This window comes from Salvia splendens, chromosome 16 (assembly GCF_004379255.2).
Source record: "Salvia splendens isolate huo1 chromosome 16, SspV2, whole genome shotgun sequence".
Lineage (NCBI taxonomy): Eukaryota > Viridiplantae > Streptophyta > Magnoliopsida > Lamiales > Lamiaceae > Salvia > Salvia splendens.
In genome coordinates this window covers 19,970,640-19,983,163 of record NC_056047.1, presented here as the reverse complement: position 1 = coordinate 19,983,163, position 12,524 = coordinate 19,970,640, and the positions used below count along the sequence as shown (strand labels likewise).

Genomic DNA, 12,524 nt, shown 5'->3' with positions numbered 1-12,524 from the left:
ATGATACAATAGAAGTTTAAGAATGAAAGCAAAAAAGGGGAAATCGATGTTGAAAAGATGATTAGAGAATTTGAACCCCCTAAAGAGAGCTAGTAGTTGTAATAGTAACTTGTATGACTTGATACTACTGTTTTGTAATAGTGGTGTCGAATATAATCACCTAAGATTATCATTTTATCAGTCAGAAGTATCATTTTATCAGCTTATATGTCATTTCATACCAATCATTGGCTTCAAAGTATCATCACAAACAGGAATGTACATACCTACAAATCAGTAAAAGTACCATTTTATCAACTCAGAATATCATTCTATCCGGCAAAACTATCATTTTATGCAGTAAACCTAACATTTATAAGCCAAAAGTATCATTTTATCAACTCATAGTATCATTCTATCCGGCAAAACTATCATTTTATGCAGTAAACCTAACATTTATAAGCCAAGAGTATCATCTTAACTACCAATCATTGGCTTCAAAGCATCATCACAAACAGGAATGTACATACCTACAAATCAGTAAAAGTATCATTTTATCAACTCAGAGTATCATTCTATCCGGTAAAACTCTCATTTTATGCAGTAAACCTAACATTTATAAGTCAAAAGTATCATTTTATCAACTCAGAGTATCATTCTATCCGGCAAAACTATCATTTTATCAGTTTTATGTCATTTTGTCACGTTAAAGTATCATTTTATCAGCTTATATGCCATTTCTTCAGCATATATATCATTTTATAAGGTTACTGTCATTTTATCCGCTTAGATTATCATTTTATCCGCTTAGATTATCATTTTATGACCAATGTATTATTTTATAAACAAAAGTATCATTTTATGCGCTGAAAGTAACATTTTGTTAACAAAAAGAGTATCATGTTATCAGCCAAAGTGTCATTTTATAAGCCCAATGTATCATTTTATTAAAAAAATGTCATTTTATACACCAAAAATACCTATCATTTTATCTGCTGAAAGTATCATTTTATCGGCTGAAAGTGTCATTTTATATCAAATGGCTTCAATCTGCCTTCTCATTGAATCTAACACAATTTCTTGAATCATGACGACCCATCTCATGACATTTACCACACCGTCGTAGAGGCTTATTTGCTTTCTTTATGGCACTCTCCCTCTTTGATACCCTGTCACTAGCTGATCCTTTGGTTCTAACAACGTCTGGAGGATGTACATCAATTACATCAGGTACTGTCATTCCATAAAATTCCTCAACCATCTTTTTCTTTTCAATGACTGAAGGTATTACACAATTTTCAAATATATGCTCTTCCAAATCTTCAAGACCAACACATAACAAAGACAAATGATCCATACTTCCCTCAGACTTTTGGACTAATCGACAAGAGTTGGAGAACAACTTTTTCTTAACTTCCTGCTTTTCATCCAAATCTGCAAGGTAAAAGATAACATTATTACACTAAATACTATCACTTCTCTGACTGAAAAATAGAGTTTTTACAAATAAGTTTAAAAATGGAGCACACATTCAAATGGTTGTATCTCCTCAGATGGTAGACCATGGGCTGCCTTTAGTAAAGAGCTCTTCAACCACCTTCGACCAAAATATTTCTCAAGAATGAGATTAGCAGACTTATTCTTCAACAAACAAAATATATGACAGCATAACAAACCAATTCTGGAAAACTTCTTACAACTACAGTCATGTGTCTTGCTTACAATCATACTTAACATCCCATGTTCTACCATATTGGTCCTTAACCTTATGCATCTTGATGTTATCCTCAACAGTTATAGAAACAATCTCACATACCATACTTATTTCCTGTTGTACATGCTTGAAAATAGAATCAGTGTAGATTGTAGATGCATGCTTCTCAATAGGCAATTGGGTTGACAAATCAGGAATAGTTGAGTAATCCAAGTAGTTCAATCGTGAATTGACATTCCTTTGATCTCCCACAGCACAGTTAAAGAAATTGATGAACTGTACAAGATTTGCACGAGGCTTTGTGTAGTTTTTAAAAAAGATATTCTCTGATTCAGACATCGATGTAGTCCTAAGAAGCGACCCATGGGAAAATCTCGAAAATAAGCAGGAACCCAGAATTCTCTATCTTCAAACATCGATCCAAACTAGTGCACGTCTTCTAATCCATACTGTTCCATTATATCATTCCATATTATATCAAACTCATCAGGCTCTAACAAATCAGACCAAACACATGCATTCAACTCTTTTTTGAAATCTTCATTACCAAGCAAGGATTTGGGCAACTTATCTGACACCTTAACCACATTATGCTACATGCACCATCGGTGCCTTGTTTGTAAAAGTACTTGTTGAACAACAAGTTTCATCCCCCAATCTTGATCAGTGATAATCAATTTGGGTGCTACCCCAATACATCGAACAAAACAGCAAAACAACCAAGAATATGAGTCTCTACCTTCACTTGATAACAATCCAACTCCAAATGTAACTGCTCTGGAATGGTTATCTTTTCCAGTGAATGGAGCAAAAATCATGCAATACCTTCAGAACATAACATAAAAATGAATTATATTTTCATACATACAGAAAAGTATCATTTTATCCACTGAAATATAATTTAATCAGCAAAAAGTATGATTTTATGTCTTGCAGCAACAAAAGTAATATACTTGTTAGTGTTGTATGTTGAGTCAAAAGAAATTACATCTCCAAACATATGATAATTTCGTCTTGAAATAGCATCAGCCCAGAAGAGTTTAGTTAATTTTCCATGAGGTCCTATCTCAATTTCATAATAGAAGGCATCAGATGATTCCTTTTGAGAATGCATATAATCAACAAATCATTTGAGCATCAGAACCATCAATATTGGACATAATATCGTGATAACCATTTCTAATATCAATAATATCACATCCAACATTTTCAGGTCCACCCATTATCTCCTTCAAAAGTTTTAATGTGAGAGTGGGACCAATATTACACCTACCACAATCCTCCATAAACCTCCGATGGATAGGATCCAGACTGCGATTGACCGTCATAAAATGCCTATGCTCATCCGCAACCATTAAGTGATTATGATACTCAACAAACTGATAAACCTCATACCATTTGCTCATGCCATCTGAAAAATATCTCAAGTTGAGCTTAGCAAGACATTCACACCTAAATGACCGACACCTACGCTTCTTAACAGACACTTCAGTTGATTAGGATGCATCACCAGGTATAAAATTCTTAGAGCCTTGTCTGCTGCAAGCCAAATACTGCCACTTAATAATACCATGAACTAATTTGTTGCCCAGTTTACGAATGCTAAAACCAACTGAACGAGCATAATGTTCATAGAAATCAGATGCTTCTACTAATGTATTGAATTTCATACCAATCATTGGCTTCAAAGCATCATCACAAACAGGAATGTACATATCTACAAATCAGTAAAAGTATCATTTTATCAACTCAGAGTATCATTCTATCCGACAAAACTATCATTTTATGCAGTAAACCTAACATTTATCATTTTATCAACTCAGAGTATCATTCTATGCGGCAAAACTATCATTTTATGCAGTGATCCTAACATTTACAAGCCAAAAGTATCATCTTAACTACCAATCATTGGCTTCAAAGCATCATCACAAACAGGAATGTACATACCTACAAATCAGTAAAAGTATCATTTTATCAACTCAGAGTATCATTCTATCCGGCAAAACTATCATTTTATACAGTAAACCTAATATTTATCATTTTATCAACTCAGAGTATCATTCTATGCGGCAAAACTATCATTTTATACAATAAACCTAACATTTATAAACCAAAAGTATCATCTTAACTACCAATCATTGGCTTCAAAGCATCATCACAAACAGGAATGTACATACCTACAGATCAGTAAAAGTATCATTTTATCAACTGAGAGTATCATTCTATCCGGCAAAACTATCATTTTATGCAGTAAACCTAACATTTATCATTTTATCAACTCAGAGTATCATTCTATCCGGCAAAACTATCATTTTATACAGTAAACCTAATATTTATAAGCCAAAAGTATCATCTTAACTACCAATCATTGGCTTCAAAGAATCATCACAAACAGGAATGTACATACCTACAGATCAGTAAAAGTATCATTTTATCAACTCAGAGTATCATTCTATCCGGCAAAACTATCATTTTATGCAGTAAACCTAACATTTATCATTTTATCAACTCGGAGTATCATTCTATCCGGCAAAACTATCATTTTATACAGTAAACCTAACATTTATAAGCCAAAAGTATCATCTTAAATACCAATCATTGGCTTCAAAGCATCATCACAAACAGAAATGTACATACCTACAGATCAGTAAAAGTATCATTTTATCAACTCAGAGTATCATTCTATCCGGCAAAACTATCATTTTATGCAGTAAACCTAACATTTATCATTTTATCAACTCAGAGTATCATTTTATGCGGCAAAACTACCATTTTATACAGTAAACCTAACATTTATAAGCCAAAAGTATCATCTTAACTGCCAATCATTGGCTTCGAAGCATCATAACAAACAGGAATGTACATACCTACAAATCAGTAAAAGTATCATTTTATCAACTCAGAGTATCATTCTATCCGGCAAAACTATCATTTTATGCAGTAAACCTAACATTTAACATTTTATAAACTCAGAGTATCATTCTATCCGGCAAAACTATCATTTTATACAGTAAACCTAACATTTATAAGCCAAAAGTATCATCTTAACACTACATAATATAATTAAATAAGAAGTTCAATACATCAGAAACATAAACCAATCGACAGCTAATATTAATCTGAAATCAAATTCAATACATGAAGCAAAACAATCAATAAATTAAAATATGAACACAATCAATAAGCTAAATAAAAGATAATGATTGTTACCTTCGTTATTTGCTACAGACTCCATCGAAGCAAATTCTGACAACAATTGAACATGTTATCAATGAAAATAAGAACGCAAAATTGAAAACATCTCACCGGTCACAATTCACAATTATGCGAGAAATATGGAAACAAAATCTGCAGATTATGAAATAATGAACCAAATCGGAAGAAAATCTGGAAACAAAATCGATGAGAAGAGGAATATGGAAACAAAATCGCTGAGAAAATGAGAGAATCAAACTGAGAGAGAATGAAAGAATGGAGCGAAATTCAAAAATTAAATGAGAGAAATGACATATTTACCCCCTGCGCCTTTTTTATGAAGTAAATCTAAGTTTGAATCTCAGCCACAAGATTAGAAAATATGTGTGATCCAGATTTGATTATAGGGTTATCACATAAGTTGGGGTTATCATATGATCACAACTATATATATATATATATATATATATATATATATATATATATATATATATATATATATAGGGATGTATTCATTTCCTTTTCCTATATTTCCTCCTTTTTACTTCTTAATATCAGCCATTAGATTAGAGAAATGGACGGTCAAGATCAACATTGGGTAATTAATCCCATGTTGCATTATTTGTCTTATTTTGTGCATTATGAGGGTACATTAGTAATCTAATAATGGCTGGAAACCGCTACGAATAATGCACCACATGGTCACGAGTAATGCATATAATTGCCTATATAATGCACAATATGTGAACTGCAATGCATACGAACAAGATGTGTTGTGTTATGATGTTTGACACAGGTTTCTTGTTTCCCCTAAGGGTTTAATAAGCTTAGGGGCTAGGGTATAGTACGTAGACATGTATGTAATCTTCACATGGTAACGAGTAATGGATATATTTGACTATATAATGCACAATTTGTGAACTGCAATGCATACGAACAAGATGTGCTGTGTTATGATGTTTGACACACGTTTCTTGTTTCCCCTAAGGGTTTAATAAGCTTAGGGGCTAGGGTATAGTACGTACGCATTAATAACAAATTATAAAACGATACGAATAATTCACCAAATTGTCACGAGTAATGGATGTTATTAACTATATAATGCACAATATGTGAACTGCAATGCATACGAATAAGATGTACCATGTTATGATGTTTGACACACGTTTCTTGTTTCCCCTAAGGGCTTAATAAGCTTAGGGGCTAGGGTATAGTACGTAGACATTACTAAATGCACGCATGTAATTTTTAATCCGTTGATTAACCCATATACACAATACCTCTAATAATGCATAATATACTGAGATAATGACAATTAACAGCTACATAATGCACTACCTAAACCAAATAATGCACATACGTATATTCCAATAACAACAATTTGTTAGTAATGTCTACGTACTATACCCTAGCCCCTAAGCTTATTAAACCCTTAGGAGAAACAAGAAACATGTGTCAAACATCATAACATGGTACATCTTATTCGTATGCATTGCAGTTCACATATTGTGCATTATATAGTTAATAACATCCATTACTCATGACAATTTGGTGAATTATTCGTATCGTTTTATAATTTGTTATTAATGCGTACGTACTATACCCTAGCCCCTAAGCTTATTAAACCCTTAGGGGAAACAAGAAACGTGTGTCAAACATCATAACACAGCACATCTTGTTCGTATGCATTGCAGTTCACAAATTGTGCATTATATAGTCAATTATATCCATTACTCGTTACCATGTGAAGATTACATACGTGTCTACGTACTATACCCTAGCCCCTAAGCTTATTAAACCCTTAGGGGAAACAAGAAACGTGTGTCCAAACATCATAACATGGTACATCTTATTCGTATGCATTGCAGTTCACATATTGTGCATTATATAGTCAATTATATGCATTACTCGTGACCATGTGGTGCATTATTCGCAGATACCAAAATGTGGCAGTTACTTTTTCGTCAAATGCCAATAATAACCCTGTAATGCATACAACCACCTTCTATAATGCAACACGGAACCAGTTTTATAGAATCAATCTGATCTGTTGATACCTTAGATCTAACGCGTAATATTAAGAAGGAAAAAAGGATCTAAGATGTGAAAAGGAGAATAACGCTCCCCTATATATATATATATATGATCAAAATAAAGCTCCTCTATATTATCCTTATATAAAGCTACTCTTTGATTTTAAATTGCATTAGAAATTTATATAGTGAAATATTTGACTTTGCTCACCCTAGAGGTAAATTTCGAATTGAGTAAAGAATTGTTATAGTTATATATTTTATATTTCTTAATTATATATTATATCTCCTAGCACAAAATATTTATCTCTCAATCATCCTCGACCTAAACTTTTTGTTAATTATGTGTTCTCGATTCTCAAATATCGTTGAAATAAATGCATGTGGCTTTATAGAAATTAATGGGTACAATGTTATAGGAAAAATTACTACAGTAGACATGTATCAACACTTAATTTATTAAGTTGGTCTTTATCATTATAGGAACAATTACAATAATAGACATGTATCATCAACACTCAATTAATTAAGTTGGTCTTATCAATACATGGACAAAGACAAAATTCATGCATGTCGAACCATCTTGTAGGTATTATATAAGCATGACGTTATGTGTAAAATGTGCTGACTAAGTTATTACCAATAAAATTTTAATCATTTTTTAAAAGATTAACTTATTAAGGGTTTGGTATTATGCTTAAGTGACTGAGATGACATGTTTTTAGATGATACTCCTTCCGTGCCCTATTAATAGAAAAGCATTTTATTTTCTACACTCATTTTAAAAAAATAATAATCTTAATAAATAGTTAAAGTCCATTAGGTATTTGACTTAATTTTATAGTATCTTATAAAAAGGGAAAAATGAAAATTAAGAATAAATATATAGTAATTTCACGAAAGTGGTTTTCGTAACAAATATTAATTAATAGCCTTAATAACAGTGACTTCTTACTTCATTATAGTATCAGTGTGACGTAGGAAACAACAATATATTCATTTCATTATTATTATCATTTATTTCCAAAGTCCAATTTTGCAACTTATTTGAGTGGACTAATATCTTCCCAACTTGGAGATTTACATGGTGTGCGAAAACACGCAAATATATACTATATACTATGTAATGCCGCGTCGGTGCATGTATATATGTCTTTTTATTGTGTTAATGATGAGTTAATAATGAGTGTAATAGCTAAATCTCAACAAAGATTTGTGGACAGGACTCAGGAGTAAGATATAAATGAGCATAATTAATGGCTAAATCTCAATCAAGATTTGTGGATATGAGTAAGGTATAATGTTTTGTTTTTTTATTTTATACTATTTATTTAATGATTTTAATGTTTTTATATAGAATATTTGTTTTTAACTACGTGTTGATTTCATTATTTTTTATTGTTTTTTTTTTAATTTTAAACTACGTTTTCTATTGTCCACTAATAAATATTATCGTATTATATGTCTTATGTGACCATTATCTGCAAGTGCTGTTACTATTTAGCCATTATTAGTGTTATTTGTTTTATTATAGTTATTTTGACTCTAATATTTAAAAAATATTATTAATATAATTAATTCTAATATCTATTCATTTTCTCTATATTTTTCAATATATTAATAAAATTACAAATCAAACTTTAATTTTTAATGAATTTATTAATTTAATGACATCATAATGGTTTTGTAGGTATTGATATGAAAATAAATATATATAATAAAATAAATAATTATAAGAAAGACTAAACGACAACCATGCTCATAGATGATGCTCATTTATAATGCTATATATTAGTATAACATTTCTTGTATGATAATTAGTGTCCAACTTCATATGTATTGTCATTGTTTACCAATAATATTGCGTCATAGTACATCTTTGACATGCTTATTGACTAATGATTATGTTATAGTGTTTATATCCATTAACAATTTCTATGTTATTCCATTCATACGATTAAGTATACGTTATATTGACATACTAATAATATTGTTACTACTTCTGATTTTTAGTGTCTCGAGTAACTTGAATAACTTGATAAAGAGTATCTCATACTTCCTCTGTCTCACATTACTTGAGTGTATTTTATTTTGAATTATTTCAGGTAGGGATGTTAATCAGGCTAACCCGTTCGGGTTCGGGTTATAAATTTTTCAGGTCATAAATTTTCAAATTTTCAAAAGAATCTATTGTAATCATTTTTTTCTCAATAAAGTGCTTTTAAGTTTTAGATATTATTTTCTTCTTAGAGTTAGAATCATACAAAATCTTCAAATTTTTCATAGTTTTCCTTAATAATAGTTGGAGAGAAGCCTTTCATCTCGATCAGCTACAATCTAAACAAAGATAAATCAAAATTAAATCAATCAATTTCAATTATAGCTTGTGTTCGTGTTATTATTTTGGTATTGTTCATAATTAATTCTTTATGAAAATTAAAAATCATATCTTATGTGAATCATTATTAAAATGATAAATATATTGAGATTTTGATGGGTTAATTCTTAATTTTGTATTGATTTGCTTTTGATCATTAGTAAGACAGCAGTGGCAGATGATGGGACGATGGAATAATGAGTTGATGTGGAACTTGAAAGTTGATAGTGTGGGATCGAGTGAAAAAGTGTAGAATGTAGATTGAAGAAGACTAATGATTGTGTCACATGAAATACAAAAATATAAAAAACCCATAAAACTCAATATTTTTTAAACTAAAAGTTGCAACCCGTCAGCCGACCCGCAACCCACTCATTTTTCCGGGCTATTCGACCCGTAGCCCTTTAACCCGTCAACCCATTCGGGCCTACCCGTTTAGCCCATTTTGTAGTCGGGCTATAAAATTATAGCCATAACCCGCTCATTTTACCGGGCTATTCGGGCGGGGTTCGGGTTGAATTGACATCCCTACTATCAAGTTATTTGAGTCATTTTTTATTTTGGCAAAAAACAGAACATCTAATCACATCTACTTTATTCTTTCTCTTACTTTACTTTCTCTTCACTCTCTTACTTTATTCTACTTTATTTGATTCACTAAACACAACTTTTTTGAAATCTCGTTCCGTAAAAAAACGCCTCAAGTAACGTGGGACGGAGGGACTATGTACAATTAGAGGCTGACCTGAGTGGAGACATCGGGGATCCTTGGGACACCAAACATTTTTCGTTTTTACTATGTACTCCCTCCGTCCCAGAAAGATTGTCCCAGTTCATTTTTTGCACTCGTTTTGCAAAAATAATAATAAATAGGTAAAGTTGAAAGAGAGTAAAATAAGAGAAATAATAATGTAGATAAGACTATTCTCTACATTATTCTCTCTTTTACTTTACTCTCTCTACTTTAACTATTTATTACTCCATCTGTCAGCGAATAAGAGTCCCGTTTTTCCATTTTAGTCCATCCGCGAATAGGAGTCCCAGTTCACTTTTACCATAAATGGTGATAGGGTCCCACCTTCCACTAACTCATTCCACTCACATTACATTTAAAATTAATATATACAAATGAGACCCCTATTCCAGTAACTTTTTTTCACCCACTTTTCTTAACATTTCTTAAAACCCGTGCCGCCCATAAATGGGACTGCTAATGGCGGACGGAAGGAGTATTATTTTTGCAAAACGAGTGTGAAAAAGGAAATGAGACAATCTTTCTAGGACGGAGGGAGTATAATATATTAATATAGAAAAATACAACATAGATCATAGCTGACTTGGTTATCTGGCAGAAATAGCTAGCTGAAGGTTAGGGATGGAAACCCGCAGCTGGCCATTTTGGTGACTCTCTCTTAGAAAAACAGTGTTAGTTAATAATTATTTTATTTGTTCTTTTTAATTTATTATATTAGTAAATTTAATTTGACAGTTAAATTTTTTATTTTAAAATAAATGTATTTCTCAAGTATTTCGGCACCGTCAATATTACCATATGCAGTAATTGTTAACGAAAATTTGGACCCCCCACTATAGAAATCTTACGTCTGCCAGTGTGTACAATCACATCATAGAATCTCAGCATTTACAAATTACAATTACATGTGTTGCCCTGTCTTGGTAAGGAGTTGCATTTGCAATAGATTTTCATGATCAAAAGAATTGATATTGTTTCATATACCTATTTAAAATGTGAGCTCTTATTTGAACTTCTACATAATATATACTCAATGTATGTATATGGAATATTACCTTTGTAATATTTCTAAATTTAAAGTAGGATGTTAGTTTGGAAGATTATATACTATATTGATACACTGGTAATATTTGAAATACTGCACATCTAATTAAAATCATGAGCAGTCGAATTTAAAACAAAAAATTCTCGTTAATACGAGTTTAATTTGGTGATATTTTACCTAATATTAAAACCATGGGACTTGTTTAATCTGGTTTTAAATCTGTAAGAGTTAAAAGAAAAACATGACAAAAATAATGGAATGTTAATTATACTATAAATTTGAATCAATTACAACTTTGCACATTTTGTGAAATGTGTGACAATGGTAATTATTATAATATCATACAATAATAGAAATCGATAGGCATCCAACTGCGTGTATTGTGTTGGTACAAAAGTGGCAATTCCCGTAAATATTGAAATAAAATGTCTATACATACTATTGGTGACATGTTTTTAAAATTATATACTTATAAAATGATACTAATTAGTTCAATGTTTATGTATTCTGATACCCTCTGCATATAATTAACCTCTATGGTAAGCTTTTATAAATTTCCATTGATCATAATCACAATTGAAAGTTTTGGCTTAATAGCAATCAATTTACACTCAACTTGATGATTGACATTATAAATATTAATTTAATAATTATAAATTACAGCGACTAGACTGATAAGACTTCTATCTTCGACGAAGATGTCAAAACTTTGTTCGTGAATTTTCACTTATCAATATTCTAATCATACCCAAGTTTTTGTTTTCAATCTTCAATTAATTTTCACCAAAACTATATCCTAATTTCTATTTAAATTTTTCATTACATTACCTACCACTGATATTTATTTATTATTAGTCCGTGCAAGGCAAATATTAATTAATTAGTACTCCTATTATCTATTACTACAGGCCACAAGTTTATCAGGTCATCCACATCCCTATCACAATACCGTCTCATCACTTAACTAGGGCTCCACTGCACTTTTTACCCCATCTTTTAACTAAAAGACAGCACCTGCAATCCTCCATCTCTTAACCATCGCATCCCTTAACTATTCATCCCATTTCATTTTTATTTTTCAACAAATTTAATTAATATTTCACTGAAATATTAAATTAATACTAATAATTTCATAAATTCATTAAAAACCACGGAAATTACATCATCGGGAAATACGAAACATACATAATTGAAATCCTAATATTACAATTTATTTTGAGCAGCAAAATACATAGCAACGACTTGTGCAAACCCACGACGTTGGCTTTGGCGTTGTGATGCATGTTCGGCCACGTAGATGGGGTTGAAATTGCAGCATTCCTTCCACACCCGCTGATGGTGATTCCGAAGCATGTTCAACGTGCGGGGAGGATGTGAAAGTGTAGTGTTTGTGTGTGGAAAAAATGGTGGGGGAATTTGGTTATTTA

At 31.3% G+C, this 12,524-nt stretch overlaps 1 protein-coding gene across 1 annotated transcript; it reads right to left on the bottom strand.

Moving 5' to 3' along the window:
• Positions 1-1,024: 1,024 nt before the first annotated feature.
• LOC121770322 lies at positions 1,025-1,798 on the bottom strand. The gene is made up of 2 exons (XM_042167071.1): positions 1,702-1,798; positions 1,025-1,413 (listed from the first exon to the last, which is right to left on the bottom strand). Exons 1-2 carry the CDS (start codon positions 1,796-1,798, stop codon positions 1,025-1,027), a joined length of 486 nt encoding a protein of 161 aa, XP_042023005.1.
• Positions 1,799-12,524: the final 10,726 nt, after the last annotated feature.